The sequence below is a fragment of the Lepidochelys olivacea genome (assembly GCF_965140295.1).
Source record: "Lepidochelys olivacea isolate rLepOli2 genome assembly, chromosome: 3".
NCBI lineage: Eukaryota > Metazoa > Chordata > Testudines > Cheloniidae > Lepidochelys > Lepidochelys olivacea.
Window position 1 is genome coordinate 68124553 of NC_140413.1, and position 24621 is coordinate 68149173.

Genomic DNA, 24621 nt, shown 5'->3' on the forward strand with positions numbered 1-24621 from the left:
AATAATCCAACTGCAGGGAACACCTAAATGGAATATTCTGCCACAGGCGCTTCCACAGAAGCATGGTGATTTTAACAGGTTCCCCACATCCCTGCAGGTCAGGCCCTGGCCTACTCCAAAAGCTTTGGAAAGTGGAAGTCAGGCTTTGCACTTCAAGAGATTTCAAATGAAAGGAAAAAAGGGCAAAAAAGGTGTTCATACATTCCAAGAAGAGATCACGGATCTGCTCTAATCTGTGTAACACAAGTCATAGAACTTCCCCAAAATAATCCCAACAGCATATCTTTTAAAAAGCACACAATCTGATTTAAAATTGGCAGTGATGGAGAATTCACCATGACCCTTGGTATACCAGCATTTGTTTATAGAAGGCTAAAAATCGCTACAGCTTGAGGAAAGAATTGGCAAGACACATACCACCCACCTGTTTCAGACCAATGCATCTTTCCCCTTGTTTAGTGATAGTTGATTAATCTCAGAAAATGCCAGATAGAGGCTCTTAATTGTAATATACACATTTTTCTCTACCACCTTTTTAAATGAGAGGATTATACAGTTCCTTCGAGGAAAAGTTCAAGCGTGAGACCAAATGGCAAGAGCCCACCATGCCTTCAGATGCTAGAAATGCATACGAATAGCACCAAGTTCAGGGAGAAAAGGGGACAAAAAACAAGCAGCAGCAAAAAAGTCTAGAGATTGACATTCAATGATATATTAATCATTCCAAGCCTATGTTACTGTACACACCCCCTGAAAATAGAGATAGGCCAAGGAAGAAAAATGCTGCTTGAGAACTGAGCTTGATGTAGGGATACTTGTTTTAAGAGTTATGCTTTTAACTTTTTGAATCTCACCATCTGTCATTAAATAATTGTCTAAGTCCTCTATAATTTCCCACAACTGAAAATTTAAATAAAAGTAAAAAATGTTTAAACACAACCACCTATGCTATTAATTGTATAAAAAAACCACCCTGAATTTGGCTAAGGTTACCTAGAGCCTTTCAGGTATCTATCATCAACATTTTCTTATCCATCTGGTTCATGCTAAGTTTTTAAACTGGCATTAAGCAAGCTACACTTAGAATACACACGAGACTGTAGTGGTGGTGTACTTGAGATGGAGAGACTGTGGGTCAGCCTAAGCATAGCTATAGTGGGGTGATGGCACATGTTATTTACATTAACTATCCTCCCCCTCATGCTTACCATAAAAGGGAAGATCAACCAGTCAGTGATTCTCTTAGCCCCATTCTACAATGCCCAATCACCATAGCATATTAAGAAATTTGTACTAAATAGTGCACTTATCGCTATAATTCACTCAATGTGGACACCACCTAGCTAATCATTTAGGAGGAGGGATGTCCTGAAAAACAATGCAGGAGACAAAATATACTAGGACACTGGCGTTTAGCTAAGGCTCCACCCTGCTGCAGCAGTGCTCTTCCCCACATCCACAGCTCAACAGCAGAAAATTGCCCTAAAGTAGTCAGTATGAAGGAGAAAGGTTAAGCAGACACATTAGAGATGTCAGTTCATATTCCACGCTTTGGATTTTGAAAGGAATGGGTCTAAGTATTTTTCCCTGTACCTCAAGAAGGAAAAGGGCCAGAGTATAACAGAGGATCTAAAGGAGTTTGCTTCCTTGTCTACTATACTCGTCTTCCAACCCTCAACAGTCCAAGCACAGTGAGTAGCAGAGTAAACTGTGTGCAGCCACAGAGAATATCAGGGTTAGAAGGGACCTCAGGTCATCATCTAGTCCAACCCCCTGCTCAAAGCAGGACCGATCCCCAATTAAATCATCCCAGCCAGGGCTTTGTCAAGCCTGACCTTAAAAACTTCTAAGGAAGGAGATTCCGCCACCTCCCTAGGTAACCCATTCCAGTGCTTCACCACCCTCCAGGTGAAAAAGTTTTTCCTAATATCCAACCTAAACCTCCCCCACTGCAACTTGAGACCATTGCTCCTCTTCTGTCACAGAAATTCAGAATACAAATAGAGCTATTTGCATCTCTTTGGTGCTAGTGAAGTCACTAGTCCAGTAAATGAGCATTCATGAGGGACTGAAGAGAAGAGAAAGGCTTTCCAAAAATGGATGTTGTAAAGATCAGTTAGAGCCAGTTTGCCAAACAGGAGGACTTAGCTCACATCCCAACATCTGAAACTTTACCACTGCAGTTCAACTTTAAATACCAAAATAAGACAAAATAAACCTTTTCCCAACACAATAGTGGGCGTGGGATGTCAAGATCTAACATGCATATAGACACATCTGGTTACTGCAGCTTAATCAAAAGCTATGTTTTAAACAGCTTATATTCCCAGAGTGAAAAAATAGCCAAGTCTGTCTTATAAACACATTTCTTTGATATCACTGAAATCTGGGGGTTAGAAAAGAACAGATGCTGAGTACATTACTAATATCAAATCAGATGTTTGTGGTCAGTTACATAAAAAACATGCTTCCACATGAAGCAGCTCATCCAAATGTAACAGAGGCATGATCTCTTATCTCTGCAGAATGACTCAATATTTCAGTCTACTTCACTCTCCTAAATTAAACTCTCACCTACCTCAGTTGCTAGTAAATAAAATTTTCATTTAAATATGGATACATTTTATTCAGACAGAGCAGCAGTGCCACCTGTCTATTAAAAACCAAGAGATTAGAAGTAAATGTTTTATTCTTCCAACTAAATTCCAGTACTACAAGGGCAGTAAAACAATGATACACTGAAAAATTGCAGCAATAAACATTTGTTAAAGACTGATAGAATAAATAAAAACTACAAAAATGAGAAATCATATAAACCCATTCTTAACCCCCCAAAAAGTCATGGAATACAGAAATGCCCTCCTTTACTATTTCACAGGCAGTACTGTGGGCTAGTTGCTTAAAATTGTCCTGGGGTTACATTCTAATTTAACTGTGATTACAGTTTTGTTGTTGTGCACAGTTACGAAAACCACACTAACTTCAGTCAGAAGTGTCATTCTACATTTTTATTTACACAACCAGTGAAGGGCAAGTTCTAGAACACCAGCTTTAATCCTTTACTTTTTCAAACTTATTAACATAAGAAGCCAAATCGTAATGATACAGCAAATGAGGCCACTGGTATTATTACAGGTAGCAAAGGTCCACATCCAGGTGGTACTGACATCAGGGAGCACTCCAAAACCAGTTGCTGCATAAGAGTGGTTGCCACTGACAAAAGCTTGAAATAACCTGTGTTCACGGGGGTGGGGGGAAAAGGGGGAAAATATGGCATTGCTGCAAGTCTTTTACTGGGACAGCTTGCAACAATTAGGGTGTATAGGGCAGCCCACGTATGCAGAAAACATGATTCATGAAACATCTGAAAAAAGGAAAAAAAGAAAAGGTTACTAACAAGGTAACTGAATCCAAACAGAATATAAATCAGTTAAGACAATAGCAAAAATCACTTTAAAACGAAAAGCCCCAATGGTTTACAGGAGGCAAAGCTATTTGATGCACATATATGATATATTATACAGCACGTTTTCACTTCACCCTAAATTCTCCATAGCATTATGAATTGAAGCTTTCAACTCAGTGCTTTTCAGTTAAAATCTAGACCAAAAAAACAGTGGTACTACCGGCCATTTTAATTACTGAACCATCAAGAGATGTAATGTTCCTGTTTGATGTTAAAGATGCTGAGATACTCACAACTAGCAGGCTGTTCTCCATATCGTCGCATGATCTGATCATGCGTGAACTTCACAAATGCGTCGTATTGTTCTGCAAACAGTAACATTAGAAGTGAGTGTACCAAATTTTTAACTTAGCATGAAAAAAAACGGTCAAGGCTTACTTTTTATGCCATGCAAGCTATATCAATTAAACAAACGTTGACAGTCTGTAAGGGGCAAGTATGGATTATTCAATACAGCCATCTCATCTCTGCCCCCTAAAAAAAATCCACCCCATTAAACCATGTTACCAATCAATTGGATTTCACTTGACAAGCAAACTACAGCACAGAATAAGACAGAGGAATTTGGCAAAGGAATATGCTGCACTTAGAGAGAGGATCTCAAAGCACTTCAAACACACAAATTCTCACATTATCCCTAAAGGTCATATTATGCCAATTTTACAGATGCATAATGAAGGCCCAGAGTGGTTAACTGAGCAATGTCTGTGAGTGGCAGGGCTGGAAGTAGAACTCAGCTTCCGTCCTCTAACCACTGAACAGAGTTACAAAAGGGCAGAATTTAAACGTCTGGGAAATGACAGCACAGAAGTATAAAAAAGATTTATTACAATCAAGAAATTGTCACTGACTGCCAAAATGTTGAACAAGCAAGAAACAGGTAACTATGGGATAAAAAGCTAAGTGAAAAATATTTGCTTTATTTCAACAGCAAAAATAGTCACAATAGGGAACAGGTGACTGCGGGTTTAGTAAAATCAGCTATTGAGTAATCTCCTCAAACTAAATACTAAGATTAAGATGATGCTATAAAGAATATTCAGTTCACTCTGAACTCAAAATTAGTCCTTTCCAGAAGGAATCTCTATACATCACATACATAACACATTTTTTCATATTCTCTTCAGTTTCTAATATTGCACCCATCAACATGGTATTAACTTTTAGAATTAGGAAATTAAAGAAGATCTATCAGATGCAGCTCCTCTCCATTCCCCTTCCTCCCTTGTGGAAAACCGCATGTGAGGTGTGTTGGGTTATTACTTTTAAGTGCTCTGCACTGTTCTTAGAAGAGGCAAGGTTAAAGAAAGCAATCTTCAACCAAAAATGTAGCAGTAGTTCTTGGGTTTCCACAGAAGAGTCCCCGTCTGAGGGTCCCCCCCATGAAAGTCCCATCCTCCTGCAGGGATGAGCAAAGTAAACAGTGAATCAGTAATCAGCAAGCAGTGCAAAAGAACTCCTAAGTGTGGATGGTTTTGATGATCTGTGTGCCTTCAAAACTTTGACTGGAACTGGTCCAGTAACAAGGCAGCCAGTTTTTTAAAAGGTATTCCCTCTCCCCTCAAGCATCATCTCTAACTTACTGGAATTCAGATTCAGCCAACTCTTCCTCAGCCACATGAGGACATTAGCCAAAATACTGGGATAACACAACAGGTATGTCTACACTGCAATTAGACACCTGTGGCTGGCCCATGCAAGCTGACTCAGGTTCACACAGCTCAGGCAAAGGGGCTGTTTAACTGCGGTATAGGCACTGGGGCACTCCAGGACCCTCCCACCTTGCAGGTTCCATGCTCCAGGCTGAGCATCTACACCATAATTAAGCAGCCCTTTCATCAGAGCCCAGGTTTTTAATTGCAGTGTAGACATACCCAATGTGAGCCAATTGGTTGCCCAGAAACAGTATCCAAGACCAGCAGCAACTCAATTTTAGAATCTTTAGAAAAACAATATATTAAAAACCAGATGGCCACCCTGTAAGTTCTCTTTGTGAATTTAAATTTGGCTCAGTACAGCACTGGTTTGCATACTATTATCTAGTATGCTCAAAGTACGGGTCTCCAAATGAAACAGAAATCCATGATCACTTATCCTTCTCATCAAACTGTATGTCACAGGAAAGGGACAAATCCCCAGCTGGCTCTTTAAAATTAGTTTTAATGAGGGTTTGTAGCACAACATTAGAACTCTGGGTTTTTCCAGGTTGCCTTAAAAGTAGGTAATCACCACAACTACAAAGGAATGAGAAATACCATGGTGCTAGGTAAGAATACAGCAGGCGATATCAATATATGCCAGTACCCTGTGACTTGAACCTAACTAACCTTCTCAGACCTGAAAAAGCTTTTATATAGGGAACTCCAGAGTAACTTTCACAGGGAATAGAAGAGGAATAATGTTTTAGCCAGAGCCCTACTGAGGCTAGTATCTCTAATGATTCTAAGCCCAAGTGAATGCTGATTACGGTTCCAGGTAGTGGAGATAAGGAAGAACAAAGGAACACCACTGAATCAGGTTCACTATTTGGAAAATTCAATTGTTTGAGAGACATCCATACACAATGAAAGATGGGAAAAAAAGGAGCTCTCCGGTAAACTATAAAGAAACCCTAATAGTTGCAGAAGCAAGAAGAGACTCTGAACTTTGAAAAGTACCAAGTGGTGAACAAGTCGGCTTAGGCGGAGAAAGCCATTTGGTTAAGATCTGCTAGAGAATTTCCAGGACTAGATTTCTACTGATTTATCCTTTCATGCTGACTAGCTATCATCTTGGAAAGGATGTGTGTATTGGAAGGGGATACAACCATTGTGGTGGTAAAAAACAACTTAACTGGTCTCTTGCCGAGGGACTTGCTCTGGATTTTAATTTGGCACTCTCTCCTCAAAAGTTCCCGTATATTACAGAACATCTGTCATTGCTCCATATACGAATGAGGTAATATGATCCTATGGTATTTCTAACCCTCTTTTTGGTAACCTCTGCCCTAAGAGCACACTAATCACCACATGAGCTCGTCTCCCCAAGAGATCAGTCTCCAGTGAAACTCTGACTGAGGGAGGAGCGTCTAACTAGAGATTTTTCAGGAAGTACTGGTCATGCAGACAACCTCCTAGGTTGGAAACCTGTAGTTATCCAGAACATGAATGCGTAAACATTCCTGGTCTTCAACTGAGCTTTTATAATCATACCATAGTAGAGAACACTTAAGAAGGAATGCACCTGATGATCCTGAGGGAAAGACTCTAAAATTATACATAGGTACTACAGCACTGTGAAGCCATCTACCTAACACAGGTATTCAGGAATACCGGGGCTGCTTAAAAGTGAATATGGTAGAAAAACTACTATTTACATGTGTATTTTTACACTGCTTTGAGCCTAAGGACATTCAGATCTAAGATGGACCTGTGGGATGCCCAGCCACAAGTAAAGCCAAAATTCCTCGCCTCCACTAATTGAACTAAGTCAGTGAGCCAGCAATCCAGCACAAAGAGCAAGGAGTGAATGCAACTGCCCACAATGAAAAAGGTTTCAGGAGCAGGGGAAACAGGCAATCCACTGTGTAGTAAAGAAGAAAGTAACAATGCCACTGATTGGAAAAGCACCTGAATAGTAGCCAAACACTGATGGTTGTTTGGGATTAATCAGGGTTGGTAAATGGGAAACTTCCTGTGCTAAAGGTATCTGCCCCATATACTGTCCCCTCTACATCAAATGCAAAACTCCTATAAAAAATTAAGGAAAAAGCCCTTCCCAAGGGAAAAAAAAAACTTTGCAAATGGCTCTTAGGAAAGCCAAATAGGAAGCCATTTTCTCTGTGTAGACATAAAATAAGGAGGAGATGGTCAGCTCAAATATGCCAGCAAGAGAAAGTTCTATTTGAAATAAAAACTTTTCTTTCACCAATTGATGGTGTAGAAATACCCATGGAGCTATAGCTTCCGTACATAGCAGCACAGAAGATGGGCCAGATAGTCTACAACAGACACTATGTTATCACTTCTGCTATGTCCAGAGATGGAAACTTAAATTTTCCACTTGGGCATCTCATTTCTTAACCGGATAGAACATTGAAGTTACACAAATTACTGAGGCTGCCAATATATTAATCAATTTTTTCAAGTTACATTTAATTCAAACACACCTGCAAGTTTTGTGGTCAAAATTTCTTCATACTCTTCACGGATTTTCTCTTCACGTTCTTTCAGCAAACGTTCACAGATCATTCCAACTTGTCTGAGAGTAAACAGGGGCTGTTCTTTTTTCAATGGTGATGATGCTGCAGATGAAGTACCTATGATAAAATATTTACACATAAGTAACTCAAAGTCAACATTTCAACATCTTCCAGCTTTCTACATCATCTCTATTACATTAAATGTGTTCTCCAAACGAAACATTTGGCAAAATCTTGCTTTAATTTTTGGATACTTCCAAATTTTATTGATACTGGAAATATTTTATACCATCACTTAAAGGAAGTAATCTAAAATTATGCTCTCAGTTCAGCATGCTGTAAGGATAACAAAAGCCTCAAAAAATGTTAAATAGTGTTTACTACATGCAAAAATGTCTATTATAGAAAAGAAAAGACATGTCATACAGAAACATGTCCTCATTAAGGATCCTAAGCATTCATTCTGAGTAAAGTTACATCCGTTTTTAAAGTATCAGCTGATCTTTCTGTAAAGACATCTGCTGCTCAATGGTTTACAAAAAGTTTGTTTGCAGAATGATTTACTGGGAATGAGCTAACAAAACCTTCAAGGGGTTATCTATTTTAATTATTTTAATCAAAGCTGGAATCTGCCACGACATTAATGCTTGCAATGAATGTAACTCCACCAACACTAAGGATATGGCTCGAGCAAGAGTCGGTTCACAGGGAATGTGAGAACTTGAGGAAAGTTATCTACGCACATGGAGTCATGAGGTGTGTATATATAGCAAAGTTATACAGAGTTGTGGCTAGATACCTGGCAAAGCTGGTCCAGTAAGGAGAAATGCATGTGGCTGTGCATCAGTAGAACAACAAGGATCTGTCTGCTGGAAGCTATTTTCTAAATGTCTCCTCTTCTGCATGCGTTTGTACTCCTGTTTTATGTTGTACAGAATTTGTTCTAAAACAAAAGTTAAAACAAAAGTTAACTTAGTAATGACTACTTTACAGTATCCCTCAACTTTATTTCCATTTCAGATATCAAGCACCCGGGATAATTAACTGACACCAATAACAGTTCCTAAAGTGATGTGTAAGTCTGCAAGCCATTAAAGGGGCCATTTTATCAATTATATTCATGTGTAAAATGCAACTATAAATAAAGAATCTGACATTTAAAGAAGTCCACTCCATAATATTCATGATAAAAAACTGAAGATACAAGTGACAAGTTACACTGATCTGAGGTACAAGACCAACCTCAAAAGCCCTCTGAGGGTGAATAATTAGTGACAGTTTTACGGTCACGAACTATCATGGTTAGAAGTAAATGACAGACACCTTTGGAAACCTGGGAGTTTCAACCTTCCAGTTCTAATAGCACTATCCACCTTCTGTTGACCTATTTGATTTTAATGCAGTTCCTTCTGATTACTATCTTGCTTCCCTTTGACCCCACCCTTATATCTCATCTTAATTAAGGGCTGATATCTACACACCTCCATAATTAGAAACCAATCATTTAAAAGCAGATACTCCAAGCTTCCAGATAGTGTGAAATATTGATTTTTAATTTTTTCCAGAGTTGCTGATAACATGTTGCAACTTAAGGGGAAGAAAACGAGAGTAATCAGAATAACAGGATTGTATAGAGGGACTATTATTTTGACATCTGCCAGGACTACAATCGATTAGGCAAATCAGTACAAAAACTTTCAGGATCAGCAGCTTTCTAAACCATGGGCCAGACAAGTAATGTTTCATGGATCAATTTTTGCTCTCTTTTGAAGAACACAACAATATGGAGTTCAAAATTTGTATAATTTGGTAATATTTAAGTAACTTGAATAATCTAATCTCAATAATTTAAAATATAGCATCTAAATGATCATCATTCCAGGTGTTGTTAACCACTGGTATATATGCTCTTCTAAACTTAAGAAATGAATATGCAAATGAGATACATATTGAAATGTCACAATTATACCCAATGAATTTTTAAGTGGCTATGTATAAAACCTCCCCACAATTTAAAGTAATATTAATTGTTAATTCCCATTACCCCCAAGGTACTGCTATACAATAAGAAAATAGAAATTCTTACATGTTTTACACAAGTTTTATTTCAAAATCTGGCATCTAATAATTTCTAGAAACATGTTCAAAGTGTAACCGAAACATCCCTTCCCTTACCCCCGTCCCCCCAAGTCATTCCTATGTTGCCTTCTCTACAACAGTTACCTCTAGCAACTTTCATAGCTTTTGCTCACATAAGCATCAGCACATGAATTACACAACATAATACAAAGAACTACATACATTGGCCCCCCATCCCCAGTTTCACAAAACACATAAAAAAAAACTTCAAAGGCAATTAGAAGAAAAAAATCGACAGGCTTTCTGCTCTTTAAAGAAGGCCTCCAGATGCTTACAGACACCCCTCTCCCACTGAGGGCATTTTTCAGATTTCTGCAGGTCAAACCACGGCTTGGAAAAACCTACTGCTCGCAGCAAAAACAACACTTCCCAGGATGATCATTAGCTTCTGAAGACTCTAGACTTTCATTTTACAAAATTAAGTTTCTAGTCCTTAGGGCAAAGATAACTTTCCAAATGTCAGCTAAACAGAAAGTAATGGCATGCTGCCTCCCTGAATCCACAGACAACTTTAGTCAGTACATTCCTGCTGCTCCTTTGTTTTTTGCTAAACTGCAACATGGTTCTGCTATACAGAATCCTGTAGGCAACACTGTGTCTAAGCATCTCATAATGGATTAATTTAACACTACTGTCAAATAGGTAAACTGAGGTATAGAGGCTTAAGTGACTTGCCCAAAATCAGGTAAGTCTGTGGCAGAGCCAGTAGTAGGAAACAGATCTTCTGATTCCTGGCCCAGAGGTTTAACCACAGAACTATCCTTCCTCTCGTATTTCTCTCTCTGCCTTTCAGCAGTCAGAGGAGTTTGGAGGCTTCAAATATCAGATACCTCCTAGCGACAGGTTACAAAAAACAGATCACTTGGGCAGGGGCAGTGTCAGACCCCTCCTAGGTATCCTTGCACCTTCAGCAAGCAGGCTTCTCGTTTGCGATGATAGACCATGGTGTATAATCCATAGAATATTAAAAAACTGTAGTGAAGCCAGAAAGGAAGGCAGTATAATGAAAGCAAGGGACATAGTAAGTTAGGCTTTCTAATCCATTTGTAAAAGCATACGTATGCACAACGCGTTACAATGAAATACAGCAGAGGCTCTCAAATTGTGGTCCAGGAAGCACTTGCTGGCCACCATGGTGCTGAGGCCACATTTCCAGCTACTAAGTTACATTTAGAGTTAACTACTTTCCTCAATATTATTTTTCTATACAACCAAGTGCTGCCGTAGCTACTGAGATGTTATGCGATTGTGAAATGGAGGACAACCGGTTCTGTATTAAAGTGTGTTCCACACTATGAAAAATATGTATTGTAGTAGTTCTCAACTGTCTTAGGGCTTGTCTACATGAACAGACTGACAAGCTGGCGTGTGAATCTAGCCTGTCGCAGTCTTACTATCCATGTGCACCCATTTCAAAGACTAGATCAAAGCGCATTAACTATTAATATGCATCCACGAAGTTCATGTGCACAGTTAGACCGAGCAGGCTAGTGGAGGGTAGATTCCCTCCCCAGCTTACCACAGTCCAGGGGTTCATGTAGACAAGCCCCGACAGCTTACATTTCAAGCGTGTAGCACCACCGCATCTATGTTGCACTCTGGCTAGTCTGGGTCAAGTAAATTTTTTAAGATCTGGGTTCACCTACTCTACAGACATCAATTAAACTTCAAACATGACAAAACCACAACAGAAGCCTTTTTCTGCAGTTCTGCAAAAAATACTAGATGTACACAAACTCTCAACTGCAACTGAGAGTATAAGGGGAATTCCCCTGGCTTAATTAAAAAAAAACGAACGATTTCTGAAGCCATCTCAACCAAAACAGTTTAACTTCTTCCTGTCTACCACTAGAGTACCAAACAAAAAACCCACAAGCTTTTATCAATAACCCCTGCAAAGGAATAGAACAAAAAAATCCCACTGAGACTCAAGGCACCGGACAAAAACCTTAAAAGCAGAAATACAATAATTGGGATAAAAAAAGCTAAACTACTCCAAGTCCCTAAACCATTACATAGCAAAACATACAATAAGCATGTATGGAGTGAACAATCAAAACCAACACATTTTCTCCTTTACTGTCTAGGATACAAGGAACTCAAGGAAGATACTTTCTTACTCTTATCAGAAATGATAGTATTTCAATTACTTTTTGTCATGGAATGGTTATGTGAACTCTAGGAAGACTGAGGGCAGATAGCAGGTTGGACCAATTTTAATCAAAGCAATTTAAATCACTGATTTTAATCATAATTTAAATCAGCAAGCAGGAAACGCGGATTTAAATCACGGGTCTGAGTCTTATTTTACAACACTGCTTTTTATTTTCCTAAAGAAAGGTCGATTCTCATGGGTTGGTAACTATTAAAATATGTTGATTTACAACTAAATACAGCCTTTGCACTAAATTTTGTGCTTTGTTGCTAACCAAGCAGATATACTGTATCTATAGATACTTAAACAATTATATAGCTTAACTCACATTTTATTCACATTCTGAATTTTTACATTTTTATGTTAGATAATGGGGAATGTTCCATTTCATTTATTAGATTAATTTTTACTTATGATTTTATGAAGCCCTATTTAGATGGAAATTTAAATTCAATTAAAAATGCACATAAACAGCAATTTAAAATTGTTTTTATTAGCTCAATAAAACTATCTTCCATGTGCTAGAAAGGAAAAAACTAATAATTTAGTTCGAAGTTAACTAAACTTGGAACTAACCTAATTATTAAACAAAAGAAGTATCTAATTAGGGAACTGAACTTACTATTTTGGTCACCACATCCTTCAAGCTTTTACTACCAGTAGATTTCATTCTCTCATATCTAGTTTTTATTCACAGACTGGAACAATAAACCAGCTTTTCTGCTTTTTCAACTCAGTTTCTCCATTTTTAATAAACTAAACTAGTTGAATAAACTGAAAATACTCTTTGCACCTGCAGAAGAGGCTATTTTTGTTAAAAACTGGTTTAGCTGCACCACAACCATCTCTTGTTCCAGGTGCTTAGCTGAGCTAGAGAGAAAAAATGACTATATAACCTGGTGATTAGGCAATTCACGCAGGAAGGGGGAACCTGAACCCTGGTCTCCCACAGCCCCATGGGTAGAGCACTCCCCTGGAATTCAGAATATAAAGGGGCACCACCGCTTCCTCCTCCATTAGTTTCATAGTTCCTTTGCTTTAGATGAAAAAACACTTTAAATGCCCCAAAGCAAAAGAAAGTATTTCATTCAAAACTTTTGTCAGGGTTTTTTGTTTTGGTAAGAAAACAGAAAAAATTCTTGTGTATATCCTAAAAGGATTTTTTTAAAAAAGGTTTTGGTTCAACCAGCAAACTATAAAATTGATTATTTGCACAGCTTTAAGTGTAGGTGCTGAAGTTTAAGCCACAATGGTATCTTATTTTATTTGTACTAAAACTGCTATAGGCCAAAAACAAAATACTGAAAATGAAAGCCCATATCCCATAAACACGTAAACAGATTCATAACATGAACAGTCCCACTGACTTCAAATCATGTGAATCATGGGCGTTGTGCTTATAATTTAGCATGTGTTTGCAGCATTAAGGACTAACTAAAATAGTTTTTAATTAAAAACTTCTTGACTGCACAAAATCTGTCACTTCAAACCAAAACCGCTTTGGTGTTAACAGTGAAAAGTTATTTAAACTTCCAATACATCAAAGTCAGTGACCTCTTTATACCTAGGCCAAAAATTTCAAAAACAGTAGCCTACAGTCAGCTCCTAAACACAGTTATCTAACTGCACTCCCGGATGGAGGAGCATTAGCCTGGTCAAAAACATGTCAGATTTCTTGATCTGTGGAAGTTCAATATATAGAAAGGTGGTGTTAGTTGCAAATAAAGCAGAGGCTATTTACTTTATCAATTCTGTGGTTGAATTTGTTAGTCTCGCAATAATGATGTTAATGAGGCCATGGGCATGTCTTTCTAGCACTGATGAGCATTTTAAGTGTGAAACTTCTTAGAAGGGGGGCGGGGGGGGGGAGGGAACTGAAATTCTAACTATCAGCAAAAAGAAAAGGAGTACTTGTGGCACCTGAGAGACTAACCAATTTATCTGAGCATAAGCTTTCGTGAGCTACACCTCACTTCAATATGCTCAAATAAATTGGTTAGTCTCTCAGATGCCACAAGTACTCCTTTTCTTTTTGCGAATACAGACTAACACGGCTGCTACTCTGAAATCTAACTATCAGGTAACTAAAGAAACCAGTACAAATAAGCTACTTTAAAAGTCTATAAAATGGGAAGAAAGTGAGGAATGAACAATGCTTCTATTAAAAATCTGATCTGAATGTTAAAAATCTAGTTTAAATAAAAAAAGTTTAAAAAAAAATCATGGTCTTTAATCTACCCAGATATACTTTGTCTCAACTAAGACTAGAAAAAATGGTCACACTTAAGTCATGAAACTTGACCTTTTTCGTGGTGAAGATGAGGCTGGAAGTGCAGCAATTGCACACACACAAAAAAAGTCAAATTAAGTAATTTTGTATTTTAGCTACCTTCAATTCAATTTGGCAGTTGGAAGAAGCAATGTCATATGATCACACAGCTCTGCGGACCATCGAGCGCTCTGCAGACCACAGTTTGAGAACCTTTCGTTTACACAATTATCTGGAAAAAGTGTTGATAGTAAATTTACTTCAAAAATGTTTGTGAAACTTGAATGTACTGCTTTATAGAAGGTCGCAACATTAAAATAATTACAAATGTGGATCTTTGTACCCAAAGAAAAAGCATGTCACCGGCAGCAACAGTTAAGCCTCTGCATTACATGCCCCGATCAATTTTAGAAATCGGGTTGCAGGTTGGGATGAATGATGATTTGGGGAATGCTACTGCCAGTGTAACTGACTGAAGGGGGGGTGGGGGGGAGGAAGAGAGAAAGGGAGATCAAAGAGCCACCACTTCTAAGGAGGAGTGAAGGTTATTCATCTTTACAATTCCTGGACACAGTCTAACAACAGAAAGCATACAAGTCTACATTTACACAAAAAATTACTGCACTTAAACTCAGACAAAAAATGTAGGGCTTCCCTCATCCCCTAGTTTAAATACAGAAATAGTCAGCTTTGTCTTTGTTTTCCTGCTGATAAGCAGGAAGATGAACAGCATCCATTAAGTTGAGTGGGTCCAGAGACAAAAGGAAAGCTTAACCGATGTTTTACACCCTCCCAATCCCCTGTGTTTCCTGACCTAGGCTATTAGCCAGCCTTCTGGTCCCTTATGCTCCAAGTTACAAGTTCATGTGCTACATATAACCCTCCCATTACTGAACCAAGCATCAACTAGGTACTTCTAAGTGCCATCTCTACATGCTCTGCCAATACTGCCATATGACTCGTCATGCTAATAGAGTGCTAGATTGAATAACCATTTCCAAACAATTGTTGGATAGTTCATACTTTCCTTAATGCATGATTAAGGGTCGTCAAAAGTTTGTTTTTTTAATTTAGAGTTCGTCAGTCACTCACCCCACCCTGGCCAATAATTATCTACAAATTATTTAAAATTGCAACTGCATTTCACTTTTAAGAAATAAGGCAAAAAAATTGGGAAGGAAGGAACATTATTCCCATTATGAAGTCTAGAGTTACTGTCAGGTTTCCCCTTATGTTGGGGTTTTTGTTTTGTTTTTTTAACTGCTTTTTATATTAGCACTCTCAGAAATCTTGGTTCCTGGCTTCTGTCGTTGAGCTGAAAGACACTTTAGCAGAATAAATAGGATGGTGATTCAGTAGGTTGAAATCGAAGTGGCAGCTTTCCCAGCCCTGAAATGGAACCTGAAGCTCAGGTTTCAGTTTGTGATGTCACCTTCCAATTTATTTCTTTAGAACCAAACCAAAGAATCCCTCAGAACTAGGGCTTGGCAAGCTGGTCAAATAACGTAACTGACCACCCATTATTTGAGCAAGAATACTCTAATGTAGCCGATGGCCTACCTTTTTGATTGCATCATGGTGCCATCTGTTAGCAAGCCTACTTAAATGCCTCGATCACTCACTTTACTATATGCTAATGCTACATGTTGGGAAAAAGTGAACTAACTGAAACCTGAAGTGAACTAATTAAAAACTTCTTGATTTACAAATATGAAAGCTGCTGGGGCTTTGCTGATAAGGAGTATCCAAACCACCTTCTGGATGTGCTGCCCTATGATGCTATTTTTCATTGGTCATGTTGAAGATTGACAACTTTCTCATCACATGTCAAAAATGAAAAGCACTGTCAAATTTTTCAAAAATAGAAGTACCAGCAGACATTTTTCAGTGCCACGTAGTAGAGCAGTCACTTTCATCCATGACTGGGTAATCCTTGTCTTATTTGATGGGCACCTTCTCTTAAATGTCTCAAAGATCTTAAAATATGCTAGACGACATGAGTTGCTGTTGAAAAAGCCTAATGGAGATCATAACGTCTTACTCTTTTGTTATGGTTCTAATAAATTAATGCTTTAAAATATGATAATTTTTAACATTATTTGACCAACCATTTTTGCACCAGTCAAATGCTCAACCATATGCAGAACCTAACCAAACCTGAGATTTTCACGAAGGAGACAAACAGAAACCTACCATGATGTTATCTATATCTATAGATCATAAAGGAGTAAGAAAGGAATCAGCTCCTTTTTAAATAAACTTTTGTACTGTTCATTAATTCCTAGTTACTATGATCTCACTTATTGACAGCTTTTTCACTAGCCAAGGCCTGTCCACCTTGTTCATACGCCTTTCATTTGGTGCCACCACACCTCTGATTCCGGGATCACCAGCCAAGTATACTTCCACGAGCTGTTACCCCAGTTCACCATCAAGGAAAATACCTTGGGAGAGCAGCGGGATATCAATTGAGGCCCCAATGCTCTTCATTTAGTAACAGATCTCACTCCAGAATCTGCCAACCCAACCAAGATATCTTGAAAAAAAAATTAATGAAGATATGTATTTTAGAGAGATCCAGACATTTAGCATTCTCTTGCTTTGGTCATGCTCAGTCACTTCAATGTCTTTTTTTTGTTTGGGGGCAGAAAAATATCTGTTGGTTTTTGACACTGAAAATATTATTTGTCTTAAAGGGCTGTGTAATATTTATCGATGGCACCATAATCAACATGTTTTTGACATTCACAGCCAGTGCCCATATTTACAGGACCACCAGCAGAACCTCTCAAAAGACCCAGTGGTGCAGAACTGGCATCCTCATGAGATCCAATTATCCAGGACCACAAATTAATGAAGGTTCTGCTCCACGTCTGGCATTCACGTTAGCATTAGTGTGTTTTGCAATAATGTGACATTTCAGAAAATGCCAGATCCCTGGGTCAGGGACTTAAGGAATAAAAAATAATAGAACAGACAATGTGAAATATGCCAGACAACTGGCATTTCAGTATTTTTCTACAATCATCATAAATTTATTGTCAAACTGGAAGCTAAACATGCAGGATAAATTCAACATTTAGGTCACATTTGAAGATCAGCCTATTAATCACTTTATACACCTAATAACACTCAAAAATCACCTCTCAAGATGAGGTAAACATTTAACAAGTTCATATACAGCCAGTGTATTTTAATTCAGGGAACAAAGTTCTATGATACTGGGGTATTTTGAAAATCCTGGCATGTTGCCATGATAATACAAGGACAAACTGTCCTGCTAATGAGTGTGTGCACAAGATAATTTTTCTATTTAAATTCTGTTTACTGCTAGTAACAACACGGTGCATCTCCTCTTTAGGCCTTCAAGACTTACTTGTCTTGGTTCTCAAACTTGTGCTTGGCCACTGCCTGCTAGGTTTCAGACAGAAGGAGCAGGTTTCCTGAGACGGTAACTCACAGGTCAAAGGAGAAAGATAGCTCAAGGGTAGATTCAACACAGTTATTCCTCTCTAAGTATGGCAATTTCTTTTTCTTGCATAATTTAAGACTATAATTGGGTTTAGATATTAGATGTAAAAATTTCCTGTGAAAGATTAAAACATATTGAATGGCAAAATCCTCAACTAATCTCTGTTCATGAATAAATATTCAATGATACCTCAAGGGAAAAACTATTTACAGCCAATTTTCCTTTACCACATTTGCCCACAGTTACTAGGGATATTTGCATGAAAACAGAAGTCTGCATTTCTTAAGAATTCATCTGTCCTTGCTTGTTTTCCACTTTTTCAATATCTTTAAAAGGGAAGGTGAGAAGAAGGTTAAATCCCATTTTAGAATAATTTAGTACTCATGAAGGATGAGAACAGGTACACAGCATGGTCAAAAGCTATACAGTATTCTTCAAAATCATCAACCAATGTGCCTCAATCCTGAACTAGAGTTAGAGAAGATGATCCGGTTTTTTACACCTGTTCAATTAGTGGCCTCTATGCCAAGGATAGCAATAAAGGTGAACTTAGAGATTGTGGGTTTGTGATGTGGATATGTGCTCACTGAAAAAGCAGACTTCTGATGGTATCTGGGAAGTTGAACTAGTTTAATTAGTTTCATTCACTACTAATCTCTGCCTGGATTTGAACCAGTGACATGTGAAATGAAAGGCCTTGTATTCCCAATAGCTATCCATCCCCTATAATCTTTGGTTTGTAACATCAATTACTTACTAGGGACATGCTCATGAGAATGATTACTTCAGATGGAAAATAAACTGCAAATGTAGATGAACTCAAAGATCTTGTTCGTGTGTTTTTAATAGAGATTTTTCAGGCTAATTCTAAACACGTTTTTCATGATTTTGTAAGGTATTAGCTGCTATTTAACCTTTGAGACTAAGCCATTTTCAAGGACGCATGCCCCTGAAATATGAGTTTGTTTAAAGGTACAATATGCAATCTGGAGCAGAGATGCAGAGAAGCCATCTGAAGTTACTATCAGTGTTAAGGAGATTTAAAACAGCTAGTGACGAGATCTGCACTGTATTTTTATTTCTTTGGACGGTTTCCCACCCGACCCACTTTCAATCAACCTAAAAGCTTCAGTTTCAGAAGAGCCTGTAGCCAGTACAGCATAGTCTGCCTTTTAATTATAAGCACAATGCTGGAATTATCAATTAGTAAAATATTACTACTATTTTTGCCCTGAATACGTTCCTCTCCTCAGCAAAAGCAATTGAAGGTAAACCTGTCTTGACATCTTAATGAGGAAAAATACATCATTCCGCCCACCACTTCCACCACCTACATTTATCAGCTTGATAAAAAGATCACAGTAGCTTTAAGATTTCACAGGGGAAAGTTTTAAGGTACAGCAAGTTATCACAGGACACCTAAGCTTAAAGTCATGCCAAGGCCACAAATGAATTTGAACTTGGTGGACTCATTCTAGTCCCTATGTGCCCAGAACACAAAACCACCAAAAAACCCTGGCACAACTGGCTGCCTCTGAGAAACCTGGGCCTCACTATTAAAAAAAGGAGACACTCAAGACACTACCATTTATGCTTTATTTTCAGAATAACTGAAATCACTCACTACATTGTAGTTAAATGCCCACCCGCCAATCTGTTTTTGAGGTACCACAATAAAGCATGTATTCTAATCCATGTTGCACTGGGAAATCCTCCAGATACAAGAAAGTGAGCACCTCTGATGATTTTGGTTTAATCCTAGCCCTTCAAACAAATATAAATTATAATAAAAAGTGCTCTGTCCTTCTAGTCAGTCTGTCTCTCCTTCTCCTCTATATATACATACACACAAAATATTCTTACCTAATCAAATCTTAGCTAGAACATACGTAAAAGGAATTTCAGGCAAGTGAGAGTACAAAGACTAATCTACTCAAAAAAAAAAAAAGGGGGGGGGGGGAGATCTTACTAACATTAAGATAGTGCCACTCTTTTCCTACCAGAATCGTTGTAGGTAAATAGCATTGTCTGTACACTGCAAATAGTGGATGTAAGTAAACCCTGATTTAAAAGTTTAAGATAGATAATTCCTTACAGATGCAAAACACTTCATGCTATGGAATGGAAGAATGATTCAAAATAGTCATAACAGTACTAGATACAAGATCTACAGGAGGTATAGATGAGAAACCACAAAAACACAATTCAGCTGTCAAATCCACTGAGAAACTAAAAGCGACTTAACAGCTGTCCAAATAACCACAAAATATTAAAACATTCCTATTAGATATAAATTTCATCCTAAAGTCATCCCTCTCCCAAATAGCCATATCATTTATTTGCCTATAAGCATTTTATACTTAAGACAGCTGGTGTCTCATCTGGCTAGCATACAATGTGTGTTCCTGCAGACACTATTGCCATTCAAGTTGCATTTTGTTTCCAGATAACACATTTGTTTCTGAAAAGAGCAATCAAGTGTTGAAATACTGAGGTGCACAGACATAAACTGGAGTTAAACAGCACCAGGACTGACAGGTCAAAGAAAGAATAATGTATTTGTTGTATGAAGTACCATCTTGATTTAAACAGCAGCATCAAGTTGTTTTACATACACAATTTAGGTCTCAAATTACTAGAAATCTGTTCATTAAACAAAATTTAACACAAATTCTGGCTGCAAGCATTGAAAACCTAAACACTAGGGCATTGTACTTGAGAAACCGTGAGTGAAATTAACTAAACTCTACCTATTGTGAGTATATTTCACTGTCCATAAGTGCAAAAATTAATTGAGTAGTGAAAGTTTGGGTTAAATTTGAAATGTTTTTTAAAAAATATTCTCTGTTATATACCTACAGGCACTATGGCTCTTTACAGTGCGCCTTTAAAAGGGAAGGCTCTCATTTTTAAATAGTGTATTAGCAAGACCAGGATAATAATACACTTAGAAATGTTACTTATAACTATGTTTAGTGAAAAGCATAAAATTAGGCGGAACTTCAATATGCTCCGTAAACACTAAAGAGACATGGCAAAGCAAAAGCTCCTATTATTACAACATTATTATAGCAATCTTATGTCAGAGCACACCCATGTGTGAGCATGCATAACTCCCAATTAAATTGAGCAAGGTTGTTGTTCAAGACCATTCAGTAACAAACATTTTTATTGATTTGTGCCTTATCTTTTATTACATTATAATTCAAAGCCACCATAATTACTCCGATAATTAGAACCAACTACACCATATCAAAAGATCACAATTTAGAACCTAATAGTGGAAAACACAGTTTAAAGACTACTATAACACTTATTTCTGCTGGGAAAGTAAAAATCAATTATGATGAAATTTTAATGCTTGAATTATTATTCAACATTTTATCATTACTATTCAGACAGCTGGATGAGATTAGAGACATTGCCAAACTGACAATTGTTGACAGCAAATGTCTCTTACATTTTATTTTGAAGATTAAGTTTAAAAACTGGTGTATGGATTCAAAGACCCATAAATAAAAGCTGATGTTGAATCTGGATCAGCTGTACAGAATCACTTAGATTTTGGCATTTTCCCTCCAATAACTAGTGTATTATAATAATCTTTCCTACCTGAACAATTTCTTTAATTTGTTCATTTAAGATGCATTTACTGGATTATTATATATATTCTTGACATTATAAATTCTTTGAATTTAAGTTTTTTCAAAGAAAAGATGAGGTAGGGACCCCAGACAGGCCAACTATATATGCTCAACATTATCAACCAATAATAAATCTTAGTCTTAAGGCCCTATAAAGACCATTTAGCATTAAGATAGGAAATGATTTTAACTACCGCCCATGCCTTGAAATTGTATCAATACTCCTCCTCCCTTGAGCAAGATGTATTACTATTACAGTGCAGTGGCCTGACCAGCTTTTTTTTAAACCTCATTTACATTAATTATTCATAGCATGGATCCTTCCATTTCCCTAAGAAATTATCTAACTGAAATCTTAGTATTTAAACAGTAACCCATATTTTGAAAAGATAAGCAAACTAAGCCTGTTTTTAAAGATTACATATGTACAGACATTTAAATGTCTTATTGCAGTGTTATCCTTTACAAAGCTGCCTGGTGATCCATTCAAAACCCTTTAAACATTTTTATTACAAAAAAAATCAAATATTAAGTCATCATCACTAAATTTAAGAAACTACCATTTTATACTTATAATATCATGATTCCTTAAACTTGATCTTTTTTCGTGTTTGACTAAAGCCTGTAGAACCAGAAGTGTTTAGTCAGGGCCTGCTGTCTATCGAGTTAAGCAAGCTACAGTAAGATTAGAACTGTCCTAGTAACAAAGAACTTAAAATACACACTTAAAACTACAGTTTAGCACCGGAAACATAAGAATCCAGCAATTCTTATCAAAAGGGGTAACAAATTTAACAAAGGACCTGAGTTAGTGACAATTTAGGAAAGGCTTTTTCTGCACACAAAGGAGAGATTTACACCTCAGCAGCACCACAAAAAACTCATGACTGAATGCATGGATGACAAACGGTGTGAAGTGCATTACTGGAAGCTGTAGGCTACACTTGACACAGAAGCCAGCACTCTGCACACTCAGCCAAAATTCATTTTCCCCTCAGTTCGTTTGTGAAATTGATCAAGTTGTTTTTTAAAATTGAAACAATTGCACAAACATGCCTAGAGCTAAGTCTTAGGGCCACCAGTTGAATCTTCTCTTACTTGTGAAGAACATGCAAGGGTTTCTTTCCTCCAACATCTCTGTGACGAGGGAGACTCGCTAATTACATTTTATTTGCCCCGAAGGCAACTTACGCATTTAAAGCCAATCGCTTTCATCACCTGGTTTTTCCATGAAACTTTAAAGACACCACAGACTGTCATTTCGGTCCGTGCCACACACTAGGCGACTGGAAAAGGCATTTTCCCTTTGTTGTATTCGCTTTCGCCCCTACCCAAGTGGCGTTTTGTGGGTGATTGATGACAGGACATGCCCCCTCCCCCTCCAATATCTGAACAGCAGGAGAGGAGGTGCCGCCGCCCGCCTCACTGAGGCACCACCACTCGCTCCCGGCGCTAATGGCTGCAACAAATCGATCGGGGGACCAGAGAGAGGGGCCTCGAGCCCAGGCACCTTTCCCGGGTGCGATCGCGCCGCCCCCACGCCCCTACGTACATGCTCACCCCCCTCCGCCCCCAGGATTTCCGCAGTTTGACTCGCCCCTGCGGCTCCCCAGCCGCCCAACGAAACCCTCCACGCCCGCCCCAGCGCAAAGAAACCCGCCCCCCACCCCGGCGCCCCCTGGCTAGAAAGAGGCTCTTCCCATCCCCCAGCCAGCCCGGCCCCGACCTGTCGCCTCAGCCCGCACCTCCCCCACCCCCCGGCCGGCATCGGCCCAGCCCTCCCCCTCCGCTGCCAACGGCCATTTCTATTGTGTCGCCTCCGTGGCGATGCCAGGCAGAGCCGGAATCTCCCCGCCTGTGCCGCTGCCATTCCCGCAGCCCCAGAGAAAATGGCTGGAGGAGACTCGGGACCCACCCCGCTGCCCTCCTCCCCTACCCAGAGCCGGGCTCTTCCCCCCCCCCCGGCCCTGCGCACTCCCCAGGAGGGCCGACAGCGCCACCCCCCCCCAGTCAGGACCCGCTTCCCTGCCCCACCCAAACCCCCCCCACCCACCACCACCACCACGGGGCCCCCGGCACCCACCTGTGGTGAGGCGGGAGGACACCTCCCCGAAGGGCGAGGGCTCCATGCGCAGGTATTTCTGCGGCGAGGCGGCGGCGAAGGAGGAGGCGGCGGCGGCCGAGGAGGCCGGGGCTGACAATGGCGCACATCGCCTCCGCTTCGGGGAGGCCGGGCTCAGCAGAGGGTCGAAATCCAGAGTCCTTTTCAATGTGGCGCCGCAAGCCATGGCCGGGGGGGAGCGGGCCGGGGGCTGCGGAGACCCGGGGAGAGCGGGCTAAGGGGGCTCGGTGCGAGGGGAGGGGGGAGACGGCAGCAGCCGGCCCAGCCCAGAGGCGCCTTCCCCACCGTCTGGGGCGGATGGGAGGGGGAGCTGCGTCAGGGCCTCCGCCTCCTCCCTATCGCCCTCTCCAGGGAGCGGCTCCGGCCCCCCCGGCGGCGCCTTCGCCGACGGATTCGCTCTCCGCCCGCCCCGCCCTCGCGAATTCCGCCCCCGGCCGTTCCCGGGACGGTTGCTGGGACGGTAGGTGCGGAGCTGGGCTCGGCTCGCCGGTCAGGGGCCGCCGATGAAAAGCGATGGCAGCGGCAGCGGCGGCACTTCCCTCTGTGACTCTCCCACACCAGCAATATGGCGTCAATAACAACGCCGCTGATTCAAAAACCAGCCCTCTTCACTGCGCCTGCGTAGCAGGGGCGGTGGCCACCGCCAAGGCTCAGGGGACTTGTGGTTTTTTACCGTCTTCCCTGGCACTATGCGAAGGCGTTCAAAGGGAGTGGGGATGAACTACACTTCCCGCCATGCAGCGCGCCGGAGCCCTAACTTCCGGGGTAGAATTTAAATCCCACAGAGGCTGCAGTGTGGGATGTAGGTTAAAGGACAAGTGACTGAGAGTGGTAGCCTTATATGTCTCTAGTGCAGAAAGCAGGCAAATAACAGTCAGGCAGGGAAGAAGAGCTTTAGCGCTGAGAGAAATATAAAACACAGTTGCACCCAGGAAAATAGGCCTAACTCTTGGGGGGGAAGTTCATATGGCAAGATTTCCTGAACCACAAAGCAGATCAGGAAGATAAGAAATGAAAAGGGAAGAGGCCTTCTGAATATGGTTGGGGCTGGCAATCTAAGATTCTGTTTGAGGAAAGGAGCATTACTTGTTCTCAGCAATAATAGTGATTTTATACGTAAGTGTACTCCTGCTGGGATGCTGCACAAACTCTTATTATTTCTTTATGACACCAC

General features: G+C 39.8%; 1 protein-coding gene across 1 annotated transcript; it reads right to left on the reverse strand.

Moving 5' to 3' along the window:
• Nucleotides 1-2671: 2671 nt before the first annotated feature.
• Nucleotides 2672-24033, reverse strand: AKIRIN2 (akirin 2). Its single transcript, XM_084624577.1, has 5 exons — nt 23409-24033; nt 8446-8589; nt 7614-7763; nt 3700-3771; nt 2672-3364 (listed from the first exon to the last, which is right to left on the reverse strand). The coding sequence occupies exons 1-5, from the start codon at nt 23611-23613 to the stop codon at nt 3354-3356; spliced, it is 582 nt and encodes a 193-aa protein (XP_084480703.1). The 5' UTR covers nt 23614-24033; the 3' UTR covers nt 2672-3353.
• Nucleotides 24034-24621: the final 588 nt, after the last annotated feature.